Here is a 26,733-nt window from a genome sequence, read left to right on the forward strand (position 1 = left end):
GGTGTCAGTGGAGAATTTCATCATGGTTACTCAGTCTCACTGAGCAGCAAAACACAACAGTTCAATACAGTACAGATATTGAATTGAATTGGTTGGGCTGAGACTGGATTGTGTTTGACCTTTTAGTTTTAGGATAATCATATTATTGTCCAGATTACGCTACGAAGTTTCTGGTGTTTCCACTGAGGTCATAGTGGCTGTGTAAGTATCTGGGAAAGATTAACTTAGCCAAAGCTCCAGCACTACTAATAGTATTGGGCTTGTGTTAACTCTTAGACATGCAGTTAGATTCCTTGTTCTTAAATAACATAGTCGGGCTCCCAAATACCAGGCCTGTAGTGCAATAGAAGGGAATTATAAGTCATTGTAGAAAAGTCCAATGCAGTTCCGTTTTCAAGGATACCATTGCAAGAAGCAAATCTAAAGAGGTCCCATGGAGACCAAACCAGAAACCTCAGTTGTCACGCTTCTGTGGCTATAAGATCCATAGTGTGTGTTGCTTGGCAGTGATAGCTCCTGTCTTAGAATCCTGAAAGGCAAATGGTGTCATCTCACCTTGGTTTCTGTTTCCTCTGTCAAAAATAGTGATTTCTTCCTACGATGGAAGCTGCACAGATTTCCACTGCCAGTCATTAATGCCTGGTGTTGCAGCATCAGCTGTTATTGGCATTGAACACATATTGTGGTTATTACAAATCTGACATATGGTCATAAAATTACTGAACGTGTATTTATACACCGTAAAATATATAAACATTGATTATGCCTTTGTTACATTTCCTGTGTTTCTATGTATCTTCCATATTTCTTTTTCTTTATTGTTTGCTTGTTTCTATGGTCATTTGGATGTAAACAGTGAGAAGCTTTTGTTTCTTAAGAGTTCCTCTGTTCCTATTGCTTATCCCTATTATAAAGATTTGGGGGATAATTCAATTGGTTGCTGTGGAAATGAGCCTGATGTCACAAACAGAGAATTACAGTTCACCAAGCCTTGAAGAAACAAAACGAAGGGAGAATGGACTAATTGGGGAGCCATGTGACTGTGGCAGAATCTCAGCTCTCATTAAAAACATGTATTTTTAGTTCTTGTGTTTCTATAGAAGAGCTTGAAAGTGCAATTCAAATGATGACAATCCATGACTCATCAGACAAACTGAAAAAAAATAGCTCTGCGAGAAAGAATGATCCCTTTTTGCTGTTATGGGGTATGAACTCAAAGAACGAGTAGTTCATGGTAGGTCCCCTCAGCCCAGAAAAGTTTCTTATACCTGAAGAGAGAAGGGGAAACCTGCTTCTCCAGCTCATCCACTGAAAAAATATACTTGGCTGTGAGCGTTACCCCCTGGGCTGTTAAGCCTCTGCTGGATTTCTGAAGAAAGGAGAGCAAACCTGTCTTCCTTGTTGCTCTTGAGAACAGGAGATGGGTTACTCTTGGTGGTTTGAATCAAGAATCAGAGGCCTCTGTGTGAAATAGCATGGGCTTAGGGCTGCCTGGTGGTGTCAGAAGACCTCTCTCCTTGTGCCGTTGGTCAGGATTGAAGGGCCCTGGCTCGCATTCCTCTCCATTGTTTTCTGCCAATAAAAAGAGGCAAAAATTTTAAATGTGCTTATAATTATGAATGTTGTCATTGTTTTTTCAAACCCTAAAAATATATTGCTTTTTGTGTGGCTTTGGAAGATGTTTAGTGGGTGTTATGGAGTGTCACTGCATGGTTTTGTTGGCTGCATTGCAAAATGTAATAGCTTTTTGAGGACATTACTGATTGCTAAATTTGTTTTTAGAACTGTCAGATTATGTGTGGTTTATAATCTATAATTTTATTAAAACCAGTGTGGAATATTGAGAGAAGAGCTTGTGATTAAATTCCAATTTAATATTCTCTTGCATAGTTTCTGAAAATATAAATTCATGATTTTATTTTCAACATAAAAGGTTATCAATAATTTGTGTTACTGAGACACTCAAATTAATCATAGCAGTAGTTATAGTTAGTGATAATGAATTTGTTTTGAAGAATGTGTTTTCCAGAATTATCTGGCCTAGTAATAGATGTTTTCATTCAGGAAGGCATACCCAATAGCTTTAAACTGCTTTGTTAACTGTTGTGTGTTTGTTTGTTTGATGTGGTTTTTTGTTTTGTTGGTTGTTTTGTTTGGTTGGGTATTTTTAAGTAAAAAGCCATTTCTACTTTTAATATGTTATTTTTTGCTTGAAATTCACTACAGACTTGGGACAGAACTTAGCTCTCTTACCTGTATCAGAATAGATTAATTAAGGACCCTGGCATTCATAATTGACATCACTGCTTTGGAAGAAAACATAGGCTTTAAGTATATTGTATGAGAGCTTGTGTATTGTAGAGGTTGAAATGAATGGAAGGAAGCACAGTGAAAATTTTAGCCAGTTATGAGAGGAGGATGGGAAGACAGTTTATATACTAAGTATGTGTCTGAGTACTTTCTGGAACAGAGGCACTTCAGTTCTGGAGAGGAAATTGAGAAATTATTGAAATGATACTAGAGATGATGAAAGGAGATTGAAGAGATGCAAAGAAAAAGAATGGCAAGATAAGTACATTTCTCTAGTTTTGAACTAAGGTTACAAATGGATGGTAACTGTAGTATTTTAGCAGCATGAATATAGGAGATTTAGAGTTCCTGGGATGAAAAAGGTGAAAGTCTCGAAGGGGGGGAAAAATAAAAATAATAAGCCATGGGAAAATAGAACAAAACAAATGGCTTCAGGTGAAGTTGGAGTCTACCAATTTTTGGGAGACAAAAATTCTTGGGTCTACACTATTTTTACAACTTATAAGTAAAGCACTCAATGCCTTAAGCAAACTGTGGGAAGAGCAGATGTCAGAAAGAGGTGATTAGGACAAATTCAAACAAGGCTTTTAAAGAGACAGAACAGCAGAGAGGAGCCAAACCAGAGCTCAGTAGAGCAAGTAGAGCCTTAGTGATTAGCCAATTTTTATCATGTAAGAAAGATTTAAATTAATTAAGATAACTATTCCATCTTCTGTAGAGAGTCCTGTATAAGTTTTTCTATAAATTATTTATTATTTAAATCTGTGAAAATGTGCACAAATGCTATGATTTTGTATTCTAAAGCTTGACTACTTACTTTGCTAATTTTGGCTGAGGGTAAATCCAAATAAGTACTCAAACTGGAATTTGAAATAAGCCACTTGCATTCCCTTTGGAGGTGCTCTAATTCTAGAATAAATCAGAAATGATTATTCATTCAGATTTATTTTAGTAGATAAGCTGTTATTTAATAGGAATTAGCTAATAGTATAGGAATACTTACCCATTTCATATTCTTTTGTTTTGTTTTAAATATAGAACTGTATTTTTTCTGTTTTGCTTCAGACCCAATGAATCTTTTCACATTGCTTGTCAAATCCCAGCTTCTTATTTCATCTCTGGTCTAACATGTGATACCTCCAAAAAGTAACGTGGTATCTCCAAACAGTATATGACAGTATAATTTTAAATTATCAGTGCTTTAAGAGCCTTCTGAGAGTTTAAGGGATCCACAGAAAGAATGACAAAAGATCATGAACTTGTCCCAAATGGTACAAAACCACATTCTGAAGTATTTCCTCGTGTAACTATGTGTTGAAATTAAAACACGCACTGAAGTTTTCTGGATGAGGTCTCAAGAAGCAAGTGCCACAGTAGCACTCCTCCTAATAGCGTTCTAGAGAGGTAATGACTGACTATGTAGGAGGACTACCAACCCACTCGTCAAATTGCAAACTCTCCAAGACAGACTCTACTCTTATGATAAACATTTTGCAGCTCTGTGTACACATTGGAGCTTAAAGTTATCCAATCTGATATTTTTAAAACTCACCTGAATAAGCTTACTTTAAATTTCATGTTTCCTACCATTAACAGCTTTCATAAGAAGCTGAGTTTCTTTTTTTTCCCCTCTTTTTTTTTTTTTTCCCCATCCCCATTTTGTTATCTAGCTGCAAAAAACATGTATTCCCTATTTTGTTATCTAGCTGCAAAAAACATGTATCATCTTTGGCTAACGACACCCCTTTCCCTTCCACCCCCCAAACAGAACAAAACAAAAACTCCCAGACAAATCCAGTCATCTCTACAGCTTAGCATCCTGTCCCCAGGAGGCATGCATCATTTGAAAAGTTTTGTAAGTGTTCCAGGCACAAATATGTTAATCGTTATTCAGGGTCTGTCTTGACATAAAACGCCATACCAAATTTTGCATAATTATGCACAATGGGTTATAATCACATCTCCATTTAATTATTTTAGTGGAACCCAGCAATATGGTCTCTGTACTACAGAAAGCCTTTGGCTCGAAACTGAGTCAGACCTCATTGAGTGTTGTGTTGCTTCTAGTGAATAAAGCTGCATAAACTGCTCCAAATAACTTGGGTTAATGAATAAGGAGTAAATGTCGCTGTGTTTTATGGTGAACTTGCCAGTTGATGTGTACTTCAGCTTTTATACCAAAAGATGTTATTTAAGGTAAGAAATGAGGTAATATTATTGGATAGGAATGCCCACCTGAGATATTATAGGTACAGAAGGTTGTTCTGTCCCTGAAGAAAGAATTTTTTTTGTCCTGTTTTTCCCCTTCAGGAGTCAAGTGGTAGCAACCAGGGATCCATGAGACCTCTCTTTACACAGGTTTGCTGTTCATGCTGCCAGTGATAGAGAAGTTGTGTTCGCTTGCTGCTACTCACATTGTAGTGCCAAAGGGTAGTGTAGTGTTCTGAGGTGGTGATTAAGGCACACTGTTAGGGTTTTTAATTGTGATTAGTCCTGCATATAACAGCAGGTGAATTTTTGTAAGTGTTCCTCTTATTCAGATTGCTAATATATCACCATGGATTTCTCTGTAAAAGCATTCTAGTGTGTTTAGGCCATGCTTCTTAAAGACCACCTACCTCTACCTCTCAAAAATGAAGAGTGATAATAAGAAAAAAACATACACCCACGGTTCTCAACTAGTTTTGGCTTAGAAAGGTTGATAATCTGCTTTGTTTTACAGACTGTGGAGCATCTCTGGGGATTTGATTTCTGCATTGTTTTACTAAATCCCTATGTTTATCTGCTCAGTCTTTTCTATAAGTGCTGTTTCCATGTCCTATTCTGTTCTGAGTGGATTCTACCTCATTTTCTTTCTCTTTTTGTGAAAGAGACGAAAATGCTTTCAATTTCTCCCACCTGTTTAGTAATTACAAACCAATAATTATTGTGTAAAAATAAAACAGATGGAAGAAATGGGAAACATTTTCGTCCCTTTCACAAAGCGAGAAGCAGAGTGAAGTCCTTTATCATAGCATGTTGTTATTATTTTCATTGTGCTTTTTTTTTTCTTAATTAGTTTTTAGCGTTAATATCAGTCTTGTTCTAATCTTTCACGAAACAGCACCAGGAGAGTTTGCCACTTTTACTGATACTGGCTATCAATTTAGTGTAAGTAATAGTCTTCCATATAATTCTGAAAAAATATTTTCTTTGCATACATATTCTAGCGGGTTTTTTCTAGTTTTTTTTTTTTTTTTCCCCGCTATGAATATTTAGACTTAGATAAAAGACTAGTAGTTTATGCTGCATAACTTCATTGATCAATAGATCTTTGTAAAAGTGGGTACTCCCAACCCTTGCCAAATGACCATCAATAGATGACTTTGGAGCTCGCTATCGGAGCTGAGATTTTTCAAACTGTAATTCCAATAGTCAATTTAGGGGAATGGAGAATATTCTGCTCTCTTTCCATTTGCAGGTCTGGAAATTCAAGTAGTGTCTTAAATCTTCTAAGCATTTTTTAGCAGTCTGTCTTTGGAGTTTTGAAAAAACTGAGAAAATTCATCTTAAATCTTCCTGACTCATAAAAATTAAATTTTGTTTTAAGAATGTTAATTTGTTCAGGGTATGCATCACTGTTCTCTATGAAATTAATTCATTATCAGTATTTCTTCTGAAGAGACCACGATTTTATCATGCTTTCTCTACTTTTAGACTTAGAACATTGTAGATTTTTAAAATTACATGAATCCTTTGACTTAAAAAATGGTGCAGATCAAGTACAAACGTGGAGAGAGTGAACAAAGAGGCAGATAAGGTTTGTTTTTAATTAGCTAGTTATTTTGATTAAAAGATCGCAAGTATGTAACCATCAGGGATAAAAGATAAGTAGTTTGGAGGCACAGGTGACAAAAGCAGTAGCAACTAAGAAGATTGGAGGAATTTTGGATAAAATAAAATAAAAATAAAGGCAAAGAGGAAAGAAGCCTTAATGGAAAGCAAGGTAGTACGCATGAAATGATCAAGAGTTTATGTGAGGGTTGGAATAAAGAGAGAAGCTACAGAGCCAGGAAGAAGGTAAGGTAAGGTGAGAATAAAAAAGTATACAGTTTTCCTTGGGTTGAGGAATTTGTTCATTGTGTTCTCAGAAAGGTAAGAAGTAATACTTTATAAAAAATATATTTGTTTTTCTGTATTCAAATTATCTACTGAATCGCATGCAAGCTTTTAAACAACTTGAATTATAGCTGTTCTCTTTAAAATTGGACAGAAGTCAGTTCTTGATCTTTTTAAAGTACTCAATGCCTTCACAGGACACATAGCAGGCCGAATGGGAAGCCTTCATTCTGATTTCCCAGCTTTTATGTGGTTACAATTAACTCCATATGATGCACATTGTTATATTCGTGATTAAGGTTTCCAGGGAATGACTTGAATTCCGTTAGCAGGAAAATGATGTATTTTCTGTATGCAGCGCGAGTCCAGCGCTGGCAGCCGCGTCGCTTTGTTGAGCGTCTGAGAAGCTCTGCAGGCTCTCCTCCTCCTTACTCACGCTCTCAGCAGCAGTTAGCAAGTGTCTCCCCACCCCTTTCAGATGGGTTTCCCCATTTCCACCCCTTCCTGCTGGGATTCACATCCTCCCCCCTTCATCTCTCCACCATCTCTCTGCAGTGATGCCATGTTCCATCCCCACACAAAGAGGTCTCCACTTCTGCTCAGGGCCACCCTTCCCACCCTTCTTGGTGAGGGAATGAAGGTGTGTGGGTGAAACAGAGAACCCAGGCAGAACCAAAAGGGGGTCTTTGTGTCTACCCATGTGTCGTGGTTTATGCTGAATTGGCCTATGACAGACCCTCTCCCCCACTCCTCTCGCTCCCAGGAGAGGAGGAGTTGAGATAGAGATTTATGAGTTTAGAAGGAACTAAGCTACTTTAATGAAATAGTAATAACAATATATTAAAAAATATAATAATTGAATAGATATATTATATACAAAACTGTATTAGCTGCCAGGATGACATCACCAGCAGGCACTGGGGAAGTCCCAGCGTGGACTTGGTGATGGATGGGAACTAGATTCCAGCTCTGGAGTCAGGAGCACATAGATCTGGGGTCAAAGGCAGATGAACAGACAGGGTCCTCCTCAGATGTCGGCCATTGGAACGGAGAACTGATCATTTGACCCCTCAGCTTTTATACTGAGTATGGGGCAGGTGGGATGGAATACCCTGATGGTGAGTTTTGGGTCACCTGTCCTGTCCCCTCCTCCCTGCACGTGGGACATTTCTATGCTTTTCTGTTTCTGACCATCCAACGGAGCAAATAACAAAATTAGCTGACCTTGGTTGTTATAGCAATAAGTATAAGCAAGAGCCTCTCTGCACACCATTCCATGAACTATAAACATTGGTCTTATCGCTCTAAAAATGAACAGTTTTCTGCACAATATGCTGTGAGTTAGAAGAGGCCTAGCTGAGAAGTAAAATTACCGAACAGAAAGTTGGTTTTGTTTTACCTCAAACGAGGACACCATGTCGTGGGCACTGACTTGAATCTTCTTACAAGAAGAAAAGGTTGCCATGTTTGGGAATTTCCCAGAGAAGCAACATGCTTGTGCTGTACTTTGCAGTGCAGTCTAAAGATTCCTAAGCTAAAAATGAGCCATAAAGTGGTGCAGCAGCACAGCTGGAGTCTATTTTCAGTTTATTTCAAGAGCTCTAGAATTCCTCCAGTGCCTTATTCAAGCTAATCAGAGTATCTTTACATAATGGTGCCATTTGTGGGCACAAAGAACAACAAATTCTTTTGAAACAAAACATTGCGGTGTTCCTTTTCAAACATTTGGATGCTTACAGAATTAGATATTTCAATATTTTACTTGGGGGGAAAAAAGAGTAAAGTGAAACCTGATTGTCAAAGAATATGACTATTTGGTTTATCCACAACCTACTAGTTGTGGATGCCTCTTCCCTGAAAGTGTTTAAGAACAGGTTGGAGGAGGCTTTGGGCAACCTGGTCTAGTGGGAGGTGTCCCTGCCCATGGCAGGGGCTTGAAACTGGATGATCTTTAAAGGTTCCTCCCAACCCAAATGATTCTATGAGTCCATGAGTCTACTGAAGGATTTGGTTTTCTTTTTAACAGGAAATTTCTGCTAAAAAATTTTATCAGATTGTTTTGATGGGGAAAAAAATCAAAGTAGTTTGCACAGTCTTATATTAAATGTAACATTTAAATATAAATAAAATCATTAAAGAGGCATTTCTGTATTGCCTCAGGATTTTGATTTGGGTGATCTGATTTCTGAAGGCAGCTTAAAAAAATTTGTTGTATAAGTTATGCTCTTGTCTAGCCATTTTATTTATATTCATATCTTATCTTGGGTGGGGTGGTGGGGCTTTTTTCAGATTTAGAGTTTGTTAGAAGACATAAAAAAGGGGTGTAAATCATAGAGTCTTTATTTCAGTGTGATATGAATGAATATATTCTCTGGTTTGCTCTCTGTGAGTGACACTAAGCTTGAGATACTCTGACAAGGGTCTGGCATATTTCTTAATGGTGCAGAGGATTGTGCGTCACTACTTTCAGGAGACTGAGTCTTTATTATATGACTTATCTCGAAGCCATGATCTCATATATATTGAAAGCTAGTAAGTCATTTATTGTCCGTGGCTTTTTCTAATGCACAGTCTGGGCTAAGCTTTATTTTACTGAGTGCACACAACGTTAGAAGAGCATTAGAACAAAATCAAGTAACTCCTCTGCGAGAAACATGAGCGTGACTCTGTTTATAGTTTTCTTATATGCTTAATCAGAGGCCTCATCCAAGCTTAAAAATTTACCTTCTAAGAGAATTTACCTTGAAAGCGAATAAACAGGAACATGTGGGGGACGGGGCTGCAGGAGGAGTGGAACAGCTCAGCTTGGATCATTCTAAAAGCTGAGTAAAAATGACATAGTCTATATTTATTGCTAATTGCATTTGTTAGGGAAGCATGTTACCTGCTAAGTAGCATTCTGTAAGTTCTGGTTTTACAGTTGTTTCATGTGTTTCTGTACAATGGTATTTGGAACATATGATAGGCTCTAATAAAGCACAGTACCATTGCTTGAGGAAAGCCACACCCTCAGCTTATCCCCATAGACATTAGGGTTTACCTGTTCTTGAGATAAAATGTCTTAGATCTTTTTGTAAGGTATTGTCTGCTGTGTATTGCACTTACTGCAGGCCTGGGTGGCTCCAGGCCTTCTGAATGGAATTGGAATGTAGCTCCCTCTCAGCTAGTCGGTTCCCCAGATTTTTAAGTGAATTTATTTCCAGTCATCCTCTCACCTCTTTTTCTTTACTTTTAAACTATTTTATTCACATATCACTACATTTAAATACTTTAACTAACCAGACTTATAGAACATTCAGAATGTTCAGCTGCAAGTTAAGGATGAATACCAAAATTTGGGAAAAGCTAAGGTTCTGCTTGCAGCTAGAATTTCCTATTTTTGAATGCTTGAATATTAACTTGTAACGTGGTGGAGGTTTTTTTTCCTCATGTAGAGAACATTTGATGGAACATCTTTATTCTGAAAAGGAAATAATCCTTTTAAATCATCAGAAAGTTAAAGTCTCTGGAAACTTGGAAAATGATGGGATCATACTTTTAGATTCTTTAAGGTCTTTGTAAGAGATAGATATAGCATTTCTGAGAGCTTTTTCTCTTTAGGCTATGCTAGTTACAACTTGGAAAAAACGGTATGAGGGAGCAGAAGAAAAGAAAGGTGAAAGAAGGGAAGAGGATCAGAAGAATCAACTTTTCTTTCCTCTTCTGTTTTGTCTTGCTATTTTTGAAGTCTCTCCCTATCTTTCCTTCTCCCCATCTTTTCTTCGTCTTCTCTTTATCCTTTTTGGTGGGTAACTCTTCACCCTTCTTTCCTTCTCATGTCTCTTCTCTGCTTGCTTTTCCTCTGTCAGATCATCTTTGCTGAAATTGCCTTGATCTTAGGTACTCTGGACAGTATAATTGTTAATCTTCCTAACTGAACAATGTAAAATTAAATAAACAAACCTGTCCTGTGTGAGCATACTGAGGTAAAAGCAGATGGATTAGGAAGGGATATAAATTTCAATCCTGGGAGTGTTGTTAGTTCATTAGTGTTATGTTGTCTTTTGTCCATGGTGACATTAAGTTGATAAATGCCAGTGTCACGTTACTGGTGTTTTGCTACTAGGTTAAATAGCTTAATGTTGTTATAATATTTGTATTATAGGGCTACATGTTCATAAATCATTTCAATAAGCGTCAGTTTATATTAAGCTTACAGTGAATAAACATTTATCTCTTTCTTCTAAATACACATTGAGTTTAGTTTAGGGGCATATATTTGTAGTTTGAAGCATAGTTGGCAGAAAAAATGTTTTAGTAAATTGCTTTGTTTATCTCCTTCCTAATTTTTTCCCCTAAACTGTAATATTAGGGATTAGAAAGGTAAATGATTCTTGCTCCAAAGGTTATTGATTCTTGGCAGGATTTGTGGCAGGGATGATTTAAGGAAAGACCTAACCAAAGGTGGGGAACTCATTTGTGGTTTAGAAACAGATTTTGGTGACGAAATTCTTGGTGAGCTTGCCATAAATTGCAAAAAAATATTCTGACCATAATGACAGCAAATGACAACATTACATTATAAAATTTAGTGATTTAATCAGTATTGTTGTTACAGTAACTACCCATAGTGGGTACTAACCTGTAATGGAATAAATCCATTATATGGATTTATGTCAATACATGCTTTTTAATATCTTTCTATACGTATTGTGCCATTTTATAGTAGATGTATCATAGCATACAGCATGTTGCTGTAGAGGAGAAAGATACTAAAAGTTTGCTGATATAAGTAAGCGGAAGTAAAATTAACTTGGATATGCTCATTACATTACAGCCAAATTGTGATTGTCTCGCACAGCTTTAAAGGAACTGGCTTATTTTAGCTAGTTTTGATACCTCAAGAGTAAATTTTTGGCACAGAGGATGTCAGTGTACTTTTCAAATCTGTGAAACTGAGGTCTCTGCTGATGCAACTGTACTTTTATTTCTACACCCAGTCATTTGGGTATGCATAAAGGAGCCACAGTTGCAACTTTTGACTTCCACGTAGACAAAAGCTTCCCTTGGTAGAGACATTTTCAATATATTTGGTAATGACCTGTAGGCTGAAGAAAAAAAAAAAGCTTTCCAGTTCATTTAGAAAGATCTGCTTAGTTTTCATTGAGGTGAGAAAGCCAAATGATTAACAGGCGTGGAAGATAGGCAGCAGGAACGTGTTCTTATGAAAGATCCAGTTGCTTGTCTGTTGTCACCAAATTTTTTCAGTTGTTGCTTTTAAGATTTTGTTCTGAAAAATTCAAAGGTGGAAAAGACTTGATTCGCTTTGCACTGTCATTTGAACTGTGAAAAGATTATATTCTTCTAACCTTAATATAGGGGATTTTTTGAGAACTGGAAGGGTAATGAGAGAAGATGCTGGAACTGGTGTGCTGAGTTTTTCCTCTAGTAAAGTCTCTAAGGTAACTGGTTCAAGGATGATGACAGCAACAGTTACTGCTGTAAATGGAATCTGCGGTACCGTGTTGTTAAGGGAAAGACAGAGACTTCCATGTTTTATTTTAAAGATTCCCATCCTACTTGGCCATGATAAAAATCTTAAAGTCTTTCATTCATCATTATAGCAACCTCCATGGCTTTCTATTTTCGGTGGATTTTTATCGATGCAAGCATATTATGAGATATTATTCAAAGCAAAGACACTAACTGATGGCTAAAAAAACCCAACAAAACCTTTGTGAATGTTAGAAATGCAATTACGATTATTTACTGTCTTGGAAATATCAGTAATAATCTTAACTCTGAAAGGCTTGTATTTATTTAACAAGTCCTTTATCTTATTTGGCATAGTTCTAGGTATTCTTGTAGATAAGAAGCACTCGTACTGTGTACATATTCAGAATTCATAGAATTTTGTTTTACTCTTCACTCAGTTAAACTATATGCATTTGTACTACAGGCTGCGTTTTCCCCAGTTTATTTAATAGGGTTGTTGCTTTGTTGGGTGGAAGGTTTATTTCATGATGTCATCGTGTATATCTTTTTTCTGTACACTCAGTGACTAAACTTGTTTAGTGAGCATGAGTCACTTGGCTTCCATCCTTTTCACGTGATGCCTTCATAATTACATCTTTGATCACTCATTCTAGTATATTTATCCAACAGTCCATCATCAGCGTTTTAAGACAAAAATCAGTCTAGCTCTGTAGTACTTCTTATTCCTTTCTCCAGACAATTCCCTTTGAGTAAAGGTCTGTCTCCCCTGTGATTCAGATTTGCTGAAAGCAATCCATTTTGCATTTTCCTAAATTAAAAAATTTCCTAAATTAAAACATGATGATTCTTTCCAAGACAAGGAGGTAAGCTTATAGGGCTGGACACACTGATGCCTGTGTACAGATATCCATCACTCAAAAACTGTTAATTGGTGGGTAGCACGCAAAAGAGCAAACATCCATTCTGGGGAATAACATTGCAGAAAAAGTGAGTAGTAGGAAAATATAAATGAAGAACAGATTGATGTGATAAAACCGTGGAAAACTGACTGTAGGATAATTTTAGGATTAAAGATATTCCTGAGGGACTAGAACAAAGATGGCTGATAGTTTGTATATTATTTTTGTTTGTTTTATTAGCTGAATAGGGAATTCCAGAAAGAGATAACAGAGAAAGAAATAAAGCTTGAGAGAGCAAATGGGCTTTGGCTGCTAAGCCTGTAGAGGGCAATAAACCCAAGTGCATTAAACTACTTAAATTACGTAGTTAAGCAGATATTGTTTAGAATGATTAGGGACCTCTCTAAATTTGCTTGAGGGAGCTACTTGTCTTAATAATGCTATTACCTTGCCAGGTAAGTTTCCATGAAATTGCAGTCTTCCTTGGAGTGTCCCTCTCCAAGGACTGCTTTTTTAATACTGAAATGTCATTTGATAAAGTCACAAATTGTCCTGGTAGCAGGGTGTAATGTTGCTTTTATCAGTGGACTATATTATAAGATTTCTTCTTGCTTGCTGTCTCCTTAGAGTCCTGGAATGAGCAAAGAATTGCCCTATTCCAGCTTTGATACTGAATTGGAAAGGTGAAGGATTAAATCCCTTTGAACTAAGGCGGATCTGGAGTTCAGGTCTAATGTATTTGTAGGGAAAGGGAAAGGATTTGAGATGTATCAAGCAAGGATCAAGAGAACACAGTTCTCCAGGAGCGTAAACTGATTTTATGAGCTTTCATTTCCTCCATGTCCATGCATAGTACCTCTTTCCTGTATTCTCAAGTATTGTCTGTTATAGTCAATATTGTCCCTAAAGTGTCCTAAGAAATTACTGAGATAAAGCAGTTAATTAATTGGAGAAAGTATTTAATGCTGACAAAATAAAGACTTGATATAGCAATGCTGGAAAAGACCTGTTTAACTGTACCAAACTTGGATGCAGCTGTGGATTAGATGGAAAGAGAATTTTTAAAATTTTGAACTCGACAGCTAGAGAATTTATGGAAGTAATACTTGAAACATGCTTGTTTCTCAGAGAAATGAACATAAAGCAGACTTCCTAGAACAGATTTGCAATGGCAATTGTTAAGATAAATGAGCGTATATTAGCCTTAGTTAATGTGTGAAGGTATAATATAAATACTGAGTTGCTTTGCTGTAGTAATGGAAATAGGAAAACTCCAAATCTTTTTAATACACAATTAAGACAGACTTGTAGCCTCTTCCCGGTCCTTTATTTCATTAAACTTCAAGTTCCTGAGTATTAGGAGAACAATATTCTCCCAACTTAAATATTGAACTGGAATTGAGAGTTTTGATTTTTACTGCTCAGTCTGTAGGCTTTTTTCCTTGAGTTTTATTTTTCAATTCTGTCGTTTAGCAGTATGCTTTTTCAGTAGCCTCATAAGGTAGCTGAATGTGTAAATACCACAATGAAAAAACAATCTTTGCATCAGACCATGCCTTTGTAACTAAGCAGTGGCTGGCAGGCGGTGACTCCTAGGCAGATGGCTGCTTAGCAGCTCATTCCTATGGACAACACCGCTGGTATTTTTTTAGTGACTAACTTTAAACATTCTATGATATTACTGTTTCGACAGGCTCAACACCTGTAATACTACAGATGCTCAAAGACTGTATCCAAAATGGAATTATGGCAAGATTCTTGGCAGAAACGGTGGAAAATTTGAGCTTCTGTTGCAATGTCAACACTTCCAACACACACAAACTTAGCCTCTACAAAGCAAAAGGTGAATAGGAGGGGCTTTATATAGACAATAATAATGATTATTTTTTTAATTTTTTTTTTTTTTTTCAATCAGGAGTATTGAATCCTGAGCCTTCAGGCAATCTCTTACTATGTAAACTGGAGCACAATTTTAACAAATATGAAATACCATGTAATTCCCCAAGTGGCCAAATCTGCTTATGCTGTCCAAAGATGTATAGGATGTAGAGAAGACTTCTTCCTTTTCTCTGGCTGTGGAGATTTGATAGGTTAGATCAGGCAATACCTTACTGATTGCAAAAATTGATCTGAATTCACCAAATTGAACATATATGTGTAAGTACATGTATATACAAACTAAAAGGCAAGGCCTTGGCAACATTGTATATATACAGTGTATATATACCTACACAATGTGGAGTCTCCACATCACAATCTAGTCAGGCATCAGAGTATTTTCAGCAAGCCAAAATAACAGTATACAATAACAGTATTACAGTGCTTGATAGAGTTTTTGATAGTTTTGATTGAGACTAAATGTTTAAAAACTTTTAATCCTCAGCACGTGTAGGAACCTTCATCATTTGTAGCTTAAGATCCAAAGCAATGTGTACTTGTGTTGCTCATTCTTTTAGTTTTATGGTCTAGGTAAGTATTTGACTTTAAAGGCTTTGCTCCCAAGATAAACTATAATAGAGAATCATGATTGCATAAGTGCAGATTTTGTTTTCAAATAACATTTATTTTCAATAGAAAATACGTTTTGAAGTGGAAGACAGATGTGTCCTAATGGATCAAAAACCCATAAGACCAATAAAACCAAATTGAGTTGGATTTTCAGTTTTAAAAATAATCCCTTGATTCAACAGTTACATTCCCTTATTCATAAGATAAGAAATTGTTATATGTTAAGAAAATTGCCTAAGATGAAAGTCGGAAGAAGTGTTACCTTCAGTGCTAAGAGAGCTAAAATTTCATCTCTGAACTACAGTTTCAGTACATAGGATGTCAAGAACTGTTACTGTATAAACCTTTAAATCTTTGTAGGAGGAAGAGTAAAATGAATGCGATACTTTGGAAGCAAGAAACATGATAAGGCAAAATGGAAAAAAAAATAATAACCATTAAATCTTCCTGCTTCAGGAAAAGTAGAAAACCATTTCAAGACTTGTTTGTGCCACATGGAAGAATGAGATATAGCTTTGAAATTATGTCTTGCTATTAAACAGGGGGTTTAAGGGGCTGCTCATAAAGAAGTGGGGGGAGAGGGGAAGACAAACCAACCCCCAACTTCACAGGGTGACTTACACCACCTGAGGAGGTTCCCCCAAGCTCTATAAAATACAGTCAGGCAATCAAAAGAAGCCATGGCACCTTGGTAAAATATGGTGCCAATTTTGAGTCATCCTCACGGTGAACAGGTGAAATGTGTTTGCTTAAACTACTTCACAGTTTCCCTTTGCACAGTTACTGTGTTTCCTATGATGTGTGATAATTTAAGTGGTAATGTAAATTGAAACCCACGAATTTTTAACATCTTTGTATGCCTTGGTATTGCATAACCCCTTTGGCAATTTTATATTTGTGGTATATGTGGAAATATGAGAAACTTGTCTACTATTTTTTGGTAAATATGTTGAAGGATCAGACAGGGTAGCTAATGTTTGCCAATAGAAAAAAAAAGATCAGGCGTAAGAATAATCTGTCAGGTAGAAATAAAGTATCTTAGGGCTATATGTAGAAGCTTGAAAAGTTTCCGTGGTAAACTTTAATTCCTTAGTTTTACTTTTAGCATTTTTTAATATTTGTTATTTTGTGGACTTCTGTTAAATATTAATATGTATCTACTTCCATGTTAGTTGGGATGTTTCAAAATATTTCAGATTTCTAACACAGATAATGCAAAATGTGAGCAATTCTGTGATGTTTTTCTTGTCTCAGCTACTTGTTTCTATAATAACTGCAAAAATTGCTTACTTTTTTGTAGACCTTATAGAGTTTTCTTATAGAACTTACTTTATATAGACTGTGTTTAAGTGCATAAGTATGAAAGATTATAAGGTATGTTCATATTTCCAATTCAGTAATTTTTGAAGTCCTAATTAAAGCTCAGGTTAAAGAGATAATGAGTTCAAAGTATACATATTAAAATTATAAAGAATAATTTTGGTAAAAATGGAAATATGCACAATATTGTATATTCTTTAGTGCAGATTTCAAAACCAGTACAAATATTCTCAAACTTATAAAGCCATTTCCCTATTTCCACTTAAAACTAGAAATAATACATGCTAAATTTCAAAAACCCTGATTTGATTCTTCACTGCTAGAAAGTTAGCGCTTAGTGTTTGGGGTGAAATATGCTGTCAATAGCGTTACTTCCTTAATTTAATAGAGAGAGGTTTCATCATCATTCTAGCTGGAAAGGTTATGAGCTGGCAGCCTGTATCAGATATTGCATCCAGCTATAAATTAAGCAGGAAATGAGAAAGGGGAAAGAAGGAGCCACAAAGTTTTTTGCTGAAGGTTTGTATTAGTTTTCAGGCTCAAGTGGGGTGATGGGCTGAGGGAGGTCTCCGGAGGCATCTCCTCCTTCTCAATCTCAAGGCAAGCTGTTTCTGAAGTATGGTGTATTAACTACGTGTACAAATACTGCATCTTGAAGCTGAGTATTAGAATGACTTGCAATATCATGGTTTTCTCACCTCACGAGTTTAGGGTGAGGGAAGGCTGCCTCTGGGCACTGAGGGCTCTGCTGGGCCTGACTGTCCCAGCCTGGCCTCTCCTGGGGCTCCCAGATGCTGCCTATGGTCCAGGACCCCATGGCAGCCCCCCACGGCCGGCCAGACGTGCCCTGGCAAGACCACAGCGGGTCTGGTTTCCAACTCCCTGGCCATGGGTTGACCTCCTGGGGCTTCCCCATGCCCAGGAGGGTGCCCCACGCCTGGGCCCAGGGCTGCCCTGCTCCCGGCTGTGGTGGTGTGACAGGTCCCGGCTGCCAGGCCCGGCCCCGCTGCCCCGGGAGAGCCCCAGGGACACCCCCTGACACCCTGAACCTTGCTCTCAGAGATCCACTCTGAGGGTCTTTCAAACTGTTTTCATCTTCATTTTTCTGAATGTGGGGAGACAAAGGAGTCCAAAAGAAGCCAAGTGAGTTAGATGTAGTCATTTTAAAACGTAAGAGATAGTTAGTTCTTCTTCTCAGAATGCTTTTAAGTACACACAGGAATTACTTACGATTCCTCTCAAGTCATAGTATACATTTTTATCCTTTACTTATTTCTTCCTTTCAGAGCTTATCCTGCTAGCAGACAAAAATTAAGCCTCCCCCTCCGCCTCCTCCCCAAATTCCTGTTGTTTGCCCTATACTTTTCATTTGAACATCTGCTGTAGGGAAGTGGGATTTGGTGGATATTTTTTATTAATGTGGACTAAAGATACGTTGGCCTATGCAGTCAATATTACTTTTTTCCACAACAAAGTCATTGATAGTCTGTGTAAGTATCGTATGTGTAAGTAAGTGGCAATGGGTAAAACGGATCAATCTTCCTCCTTGTGATGCCAGGCCCAGCAGGGAGGATGGGTGGAAGAGACTGCTCTGCAACCAATGTCAGGAGGAAGATTGTCCTCTGCAGCAGGAGCTGCTCTTCCCACCTCCCTCGTCTTCCTCCTCCTTCATTCCCTGTTGCAGAAGTCACTTACCACCGTATTTATTTAGGCAGCATCAGCCAATTCTGTGTTTCTAATAAGCTTTTCCATAGTTGTTCATCACAGAATTAAATTGGAATGTGATTTGCTGGAGGGTGTAGCCACTCAAATTCTCCAGTTGAAGGCATGTTACTCAAACCATTGGTAGGAACTAATGAGGGGAGGTCTCCTTTAGACCACTGGACAGTGATTGCCTTCCCAGTGCGGCCACTCTTTTCCAGGCCTCAATAGGTTTTAAATTCTTATTACAAGAAGTGTTTGTCCCACTTTTAAATGTTTGTTTCTTTTGTGAACTTTGTATCAACTTTTAAGTCACAAACCAAAACCAAGGTATGACCTATATTAAAACAGCTTGGCCAGTGAGCCTGCAGCCATTTGTATGTTTTTAAGGTTGCACCTTTTTTTTCCTCAATCATAATAAGATGTAAAGAAAAATCTCTATGAAGCTTCTATGTATAAGTTATGGACTTGACCGTGGCTGGACTTTGGATGCCTGTGATATTTTTCATATTGTATAAAGTTTACAAAAGGGAAATAAATGTAGGAAGTGGTTATTACTCTACTTCTTAGTGTAGGTGTTAAAATCAGTTACAGTCCAATAAGTATGCAGGTTATTACGAATTTCTGCTGAGATTGAAAAACATATCTGGATTTATAAGGGAATTACTTATAACCCAGTCATTGTTTTCTAGTGCTTATTTCCCTTTAAATTGTAAAACAGTTTTGTGTATATTGCATTTGATTTATGCTGAGTTTTATATAAGTTGATTTATTAGTCTGTCTTTTTTTTTTCTTCTTGAAGAAAAAAATCTTTTAAAGGATTTTTCTGTGAGGATGGGGAGAAAACATAGACAAAGTGTGTGATCTGAGCAAGGTTTCCTTCTGGTTTGTGTTTTCTGATTATGGGAGAAATGGTACACCAAATTCTAGTCTCAACTGAGTGTTCAGTCTTCCTTATCTACAGTTGAGTCATTTTAAAAAATGAATCATAATTTTTAATGTGGGCTAAATCTTCAACAGTTTTGAAGTTAGTATGTAAATTTGTCTTCAGTTATAAAAAGTATCTTTGTTAGGACTGAAAGACAGTTAAAGAAAAATCAGGCACTTTAACACTTTTTCACATGCAAGTTTCTTATTTCCAGTGTCATTATTTTGTTTTGCCTTTGTACTGAAACAACACATTAGCCCAAGTCTCATCTCTATGACTACTGTTTTGGAGTCTTTATTTTAAATTAAAATTTCTGCAGCACTGTGTGGAATCCAGTTACTTTTCTTCCACATACGAGTAATAGCTTTTCCATTAGCAGTCTTCCACACTGTAGCCTGTTTGTTCTGCCCCAAACTCACTGGAGCATGAGGTGGGAAACCCTGACTTACCTCATCCAAGGAAAGTTCGAATCCTGGGCGACAATTTCCCTTTTTTTTTTCTTCCACCCCCTTAGGTGAATGAACACTTCTGCATTCCACCCAAATTACAACAGAAGACAGGTTGAATGATAAGAGTTTAAATCCATGCAGGCAGAGGAGAGAACTGAAGTTCTTGCGTATGTTGAGTGAATACCAAAGCACTGGACTAGTGTGTAATAAAAATAATAAATTTGTGAGAACAAAATATAGAGAGATGTTTCATGAAACAAACTTTTTATTTAAAGCCACGTGAAATTCATACTGTGCCAGCTATAGCTTTTTCAGATAAGATGATATTTAAGCACTGCAGTGACAGGCCATGTGCTAGATCTACACGTATTTAGAAACTATCTCTCGAGGAGAGCTTGGAATACAGAGACTTAGCCAAATAAGGAATTTGCCCTTTATTTAAAAAACAAATAAGAATAATTCAGTGGAATTTAAGACCATTTTTTATTTTAATATGAGTGGTTCTTATGAATTAACTGAGCTCACAAAGCGGTAAGTTGCTGAGCTATGCCTAACATCTGGACTTGTTAGTAACACTGAGAACACAGGTTCTGTTTGGACACTTGTGTTTACACCACCGTTTTCTAGTAATTATGTAGATTATTTGAATCAGACTAAATAAACTGTAATGTAACTCATAGCATTGTTATTATTTCCTAGTTTTAAAACTTAGGAAAAAAGGTAGAAAAACTTCCTAGTTACTTCTGTGTATATTTTCTGGAAATTTTTGTCTATTTTTGACAGAAAGCATGTATTTTATTTTTTTAAAGTACAATTGAGAACATTGCGTTGGAGTTTCTCATTTTTATTGGCATAAATCTTTCTAAGACAATTCCTCTTGTAATTCTTTTCTTTTTATCCCTTTTTTTTTTTTAATGTGATCCTCAGGTAAGAGTGAAACTTGAAAATTATCCTACTCTTCATATCGCTTTAGGTCAACTTATTAAAAATAGAACATGTTGTTAATACTATTTTGCCTACTAGAGGCTGAGGAAGGAGAACTAATTTTTCTGAGGAATGTCAGAAGATTGTCAGTTGGCGTTTGACTTAAAACATCGACATGTCATTTCAGGCATTTTAAAAGATCTCTATTCATGTTAGTTTGGATGTTGTCACAGGAACTGAAAAAATGATTTAATGACTGTGAACAAAAGATTGTGAAAAATGGTTCTGCCTTGGCTGTGAAATGTATGTCATGGTGCTCATAATAAATATAGCTCCTGTCCAGAATGTGGAAATCTCTTGAAGAGATTTGCAGGGTCAATCCAAGCAGAATTTACATCTGCAGGCCCTTTTTTCTTGACAGTTATTTCAAGCATGGAATTAACTATGCTTTTTGGATGTGACTGCTTAAAGCTCATGCACGAAAAAGGTGAATAGTTGGAGTTCTGCTGGACTAGAGAATATTTTCTATCTTATTGATACTTGACTAAGTATGAACAAAAGATTTAATTTGTTTTTAATATGTAACACAACACAGCTTTTTCATTTTAATTACAATTTCATAGGCATAATACTCATTTAAAAATGAATAGATTTTATCTGGCAATGGTAATTGCTGGGAGAAGACCTCTAGACACTTCTAGAACTACTAGAAAGTGAGACGGTTTTATTTTATTTACTTATTTATTATTTTCTTTGGATAATAAAAGGTTTGTGAGGAGACCTTGCTGTCTTTCTGTTTGATGTGTGTTTAACCTCTTTCCTCCAGAGTTCAGAAAAATCCTTTTTTAGAATGAGGATCACTCACCTCTGTCATACGTCTGCTCATCTCACACTGCTGCTTTCATAGTTACTGACTTCATTGTCATAAGATGCAATGATTTTTATATACAACTTTGTATATGACTATTGAGAAACATATTGAAATAATAGAGACCAAGTAAAAGAGAAATTTTTGTTGGTCATTAATTTGTGTACTTGTCCTAATCAGTAAATATCTAATCCATCTGTTTCTAATTACAATTCTTAATAAAATTTATTTCTTAACATATTGATTTATTCTTTTTCATAGTTTTTTGACTTTTTCCCGTAGTTGTCATTATTTACTGAATTTCAAATGACACAACAATAAGACTTTAAATGGCTTTATAGAGTAAATATTTGCTGTGACTGCCCATGAGAGCACCTAAACTCCGTTCCTTACAGTTGACATTGAAATGCATCTGATTAGTGAAAATAAACTGTATTATGGAGTCCACACATAGTTTCAAGTGTTTTCATTTAAGAAAAGAATTACGAACATTGGTAAAAGCCATTCTTACTACAATCTAAACTGTGTATGGGTGTGTGGAGAAAAAACAAACAAGCAAACAAAACAAAACTCCTCCAGCACCTCTTAAAACTGAATTTTGTGTCCTGTTCATAGGTGTTATGAACTGTTATAAAGCTATTTTTCAAATAGTTTGTAACTACATTTTCTCCTTCCAGGTCACAGAATTTACTAAATGTATGTTTTTGAGTCAGGTTTAAGGTGCTGAATTTCTTTAGCTTGTAAGAACTACTGCAATGTTATGTTTTGTTGATATAATTAAAAAAATCAGTAAGACTAGGTCCTAATGTTTGTAATTTTAAATGTGATAGTCCTGTTTTTGGTGCATTCTTTGCTTTTGTCCTTTCCTTCCAGGTTTTGTTGTAGAAATAAATATGATAAATATGCAGCCATTAAGTTTACCTGTTTTCTTCTGTAATGCATCTGTCTGCTACTCATTACTAGTTCTTGGTTTACTTCAGTGTTGTGGCCATTATGCACATTTGACCATTATGCACTCAACTATTGCATTTTAAAGGAAAAATTGGGTTACAATTATTTTTGTTGTATTGCTGAGATATTTAAGGTGGAAAAGATGGTTATGTGTATGATGTATTCCAAGTGAATATGAGTTTAAGGGTTTTACGTAGTCACCACATTGAAATAACTGTTGTTCTGCACATAGAAAAATAAAAGCGAATTGGAAAAGTTAGACCTTTGTGCTTCTGAACTGCAGGGATTTTGCAGAATTCTGTTAGACCAAAGCTGTCCTGAAGTTACTGTAGCTGACAGTGGTTAGAATATCTTGGAGGTCTGTAAAAATTGAGGTTTCGATAGCAACATTTGTTTTCTGTGACGTGATTATTTTTTTTTCTTCAAGTTCCCCCTTTATCTTGATATTGTCTGGCTCCTCTGACAGTTCCTCTACTCACTGGCAGCTGCGCCAGAGGAGATTTAGTATTGCTGTTGGGAATGACCGTGTTCTGTAGATTACTCACGTTTCAAGGACAAGAAAAGTGACTTGAAATAATCCTTGCCAACAACTCTTTCAGAAATACACTACTTAACAATGGTTTAAACATCAGGTCAGAGGGTTTGTTTCTGAGCATTTTGTGTTTACTGGATGATTTTTACAGTATTTGGTGAGAGGGTATAGTATGTTCTCATTTTCTTTGTGCCCACAGCTCTCATGCAGCTAGAGAAAATTAATGTGCATTGAGAAAAGCTATTAGCAGTTTGGTTGTTGTTTCTTGAATTATAAATTGTATTATATTAATCGGTTTTCTGTATTTTATTTTTTTCTCTCTTTATTCTTCATACAGATTCCACCAAGAAAATTAAAGATGTCTTAGAAGAGTTCCATGGCAGTGGTGTGTTAGCAAAATATAATCCTGAAGGGGTAATTCTTCTTCTTTCTTCCAATGGTCAGAAATGGAGATGAGAAATATTTACAAATATTGTAGCAAATCTAAGCATTTGAAATAGAAGGTTATTTTAAAATCAGCTCTTTGGGGTATTTGAAACTCTTTGAAAAACAAGTATGAGTAATTTGAAGAACTAGAAGTTTAAAAACTTTGTATTAGATAGACCTGCTTACTAATATATATAAAACCACATTTTCTTTTCTAAGATTTAAACAAACAGACAGAAGGAACCCCCCCACCCTTACGATAAGGTTAATGTGCTTCCCAATTCTTTTTAACAATTGGAAATACTAAGCATAATTTCAAAAGTTGGAAAAGTAAAATCTGTTCAGTTAAGATTTCTTTTTAAATTATGTTTCTCTTCTGTTTTTCTGGTGGCGGGATCCCCATTTTTAAAGGAGAAAATTTTTTTTCTGATTTTATGGAAGAGTTCAGCTGAAAAAAACCCAGGTGTGTGTGGTTGCATTGTCAATACAGACTCAGTACTAGACAAAATATTCTGGGTTGGCTGGTAGAAAAAGGCAGATTGTTTTCTTTTGTTGTCCTCAATTGCAATTTTTAACTGCTTAGCACATCCTAATAGTGTGATTCAAAGTGGAGCTAAATAAAAACCTGTTTCAGTAATGTTTCTAATAGTAATGTTTCTAACTCTACTTGCATTAGGTGGAATTCAAAATAGAAAAATGTGCTAACCATTATGAAAATTACTTCATCTTACATTTCAGGATGTAAAAGACAAGAATTATTGTCAAGTAAGGTGGTTGCAACTCATTAAGTATTGAAAAGTTATTTGCCACTTTGAACTTTGCAAAGGATAAAGTTGGTCATTTTAGTCAGTTTCTCTGGAAAATATTATAAGTTGATTTTGTAAGCTGTAATGTGAAATGTCCATTATTTTATTTAAATAGAATCATAGATTATAAAAGGATGGGAATGCTTTGATCATCTAATTTATTCTCCAGTGTAACACAGGCTGTAAGACCTCTCCTAACTGATTTTTCTTAGAATCTAGACAAGTTTTTGATTTATTTTTTTTTTTTAGAAAAGTATGAACTGTTGATTTACAAACTCAGTGCTTGCTATTTTTGGTGTTTTATTTTGCTTTTAACTTCTGCAGTTTTCTTTGTACTCTTAGTGTGTGATAAAATGCTCTTAATTTATTGTTCTATTTTTTTCTTGAAATTCTCTACTTATTTTCAGTCATCATCCATTGTTTTCAGTTTTGTGAAGTGTAACCTTTTAAGGTACAAATTAATTGTGCCTTTTATGCATATTAAAATAACATGTTGCCTGTAGGTAACACATGGTCAAACTATTGATGTTTGTGTATAAACAAAGCAGTACTTAAAATTGTGAAATTAGTCTCTTTTAACAAAGTCACTCCAGCTGAAATCAGTCATAGTGTGGTTTTCACTTCCACATTATAGACATTACAGTTTTGTTGCTGTGTTTTGTAGAGGATGCCATTATGTTTCCATTTTAGCTCTTATTTCCTAGATCGGTGTCTCATACGTACTCCAAGTATTTTCCAAGCTTTGTCAATATTCTACCAAAGGTGGTGTCAGTTTCTTACCAGTAAAAGCATAGAACTTATGGCAGATTTAGCAGTGTGATATATTTATCTACTTAAGAAAATGCTTTCCTGTTTTGAGCTTCTCCCTGCTTAAGGGTTCAGGAATTTATTCTACTCCATTGCTTCTATATTGTAGTTTTTTATCACAAGCTGATTTAATGGGGCGCAAACAGCAAAAGAAAAGCTATTGGTATTCAAAGCTTGTTACCTGAAGTCATCTGGTTTGTTTTTCCATTATGTTATATCTTGTCGAGTGAGTGGTTTTGGGGCTTAGTGGAAATGATGCATCTGATTATCAGAAGATATGCAGTATTGGGAGTTTATTTATGGAGCTTTTACTCTCTGCTTTCAATGTAAGTGAGATGACTAAAACTTCTACAAATGCTACTGAACCTCTGCCCTTCCACCTCCTTCTCTAAGTCAGTGTCAAATATGTAATTAAGAATAGATTTTTATACCTGATGTAAGATACGCAGACAAGTTAAGATCAGCCTTCTGGAAAGCTGCAGTTTATAAATAGTCTTTTTATCATTTGAGATTTATTTAAATTAATTAATTTCAGCCATTTCACTTTGAGAGAAGCACTGAATAGTCTAGCAAGAATTAGGAAAGCAGATGAAGACTGTATCTAAACACATCATTGTGTGCGTGTAGTCCTAGTGTTGTCATCCTTTTTGAGGGATCTGTTGGAGTGCACCAAAATTTCTTGTCAACTGGATTTAACACCATTCATCACAACTCTTTGGGTCCAGCCATCCAACCATTTTTTTACCCAACAAAGAGTACACCCATCCAAGCCATAAGCAGCCAGTTTCTCCAGGAGAATGCTGTGGCTTTACTAAAGTCCAGGTAAACAACATCCACAGCCTTCCCTCATCCACTAAGCAGCTCACCTAGTCATCTCAGGTTAGTGAAGCAGGACCTGCCTTTCATAAACCCATGCTGACCGGGCCTAATTGCCTGGTTGTCCTGTACATGCCATATGATGGATCTGAAGATGGTCTGCTCCACAACTTCCTGCAGCACTGAGGTCAGACTGACATGTCCATAGTTCCCTGGATCTATGGGTATCATATTAGTTCACCTCCAGACAACGGGGACTTTCCAGGTTAGCCAGGACTGCTGATAAATTATGGAAAGTAGCTTGGTGAGCACTTCACAAGTTCCCTCAGTACCCTTGGGTGGATCCCATCCTGCCCTATAGATTTTTGTGTGTCTACATGGTGTAGCTAACCATTTCCCCATGTATTATGGAGGGCTTCGTTCTGCTCCCTATTTCTGTCTTTCAGCTCAGGGGGCTGAGTGCCCTGAGAACAACTGGTCTTACTGGTAAAGACTGAGACAAAGATGTTAAATGCCTCAGCCTTTTCTTCATCCTTTGTCACTATGTTTCTGCCCCATATCCAATAAAGGATGGAGATAGTCCTTAGCCCTCCTTTTGTTGTTAATGTATTTATGGAATTTTTCATTGTATTCACTTCTGATTAAGTTGTTTTGTTAACAACTGTTCTTTGCAACAAGTAAATTTTTACGGTTTTGGTTTTGTTTTGTTTTGGTTTTTTTTTAAAGTATATACGGGGATGAAAGGAAAACATTTATTTACTTTTTTTTTCCTTGGTTATCTGTCATTGCATGGTTAAAAACAAATTGCTTGCACTCTAATCAAGACTAGAATGCTGACTTAGAACCATTTTCTTGACATATGCAAGAAAATGGGATATTCTATCGAATGTCTTAAACCTGTCCATCTACATCACT

The 26,733-nt window shown here is 36.3% G+C and overlaps 1 protein-coding gene across 9 annotated transcripts in view; it reads left to right on the forward strand.

Annotated features, from left to right (window-relative positions):
* The window catches only part of DGKB (diacylglycerol kinase, beta 90kDa), a 467,667-nt gene that overhangs the window by 156,211 nt on the left and 284,723 nt on the right, over positions 1 to 26,733 (forward strand). For all 9 annotated transcript variants that reach the window (XM_014937895.1, XM_014937893.1, XM_014937903.1 and 6 more), the window contains exon 3: positions 23,301 to 23,377. In XM_014937895.1, the coding sequence (XP_014793381.1) occupies positions 23,301 to 23,377 (77 nt within the window). The remainder of the gene's footprint in view (positions 1 to 23,300; positions 23,378 to 26,733) is intronic.

This window comes from Calidris pugnax, unplaced genomic scaffold (assembly GCF_001431845.1).
Source record: "Calidris pugnax isolate Ruff unplaced genomic scaffold, ASM143184v1 scaffold11, whole genome shotgun sequence".
NCBI lineage: Eukaryota > Metazoa > Chordata > Aves > Charadriiformes > Scolopacidae > Calidris > Calidris pugnax.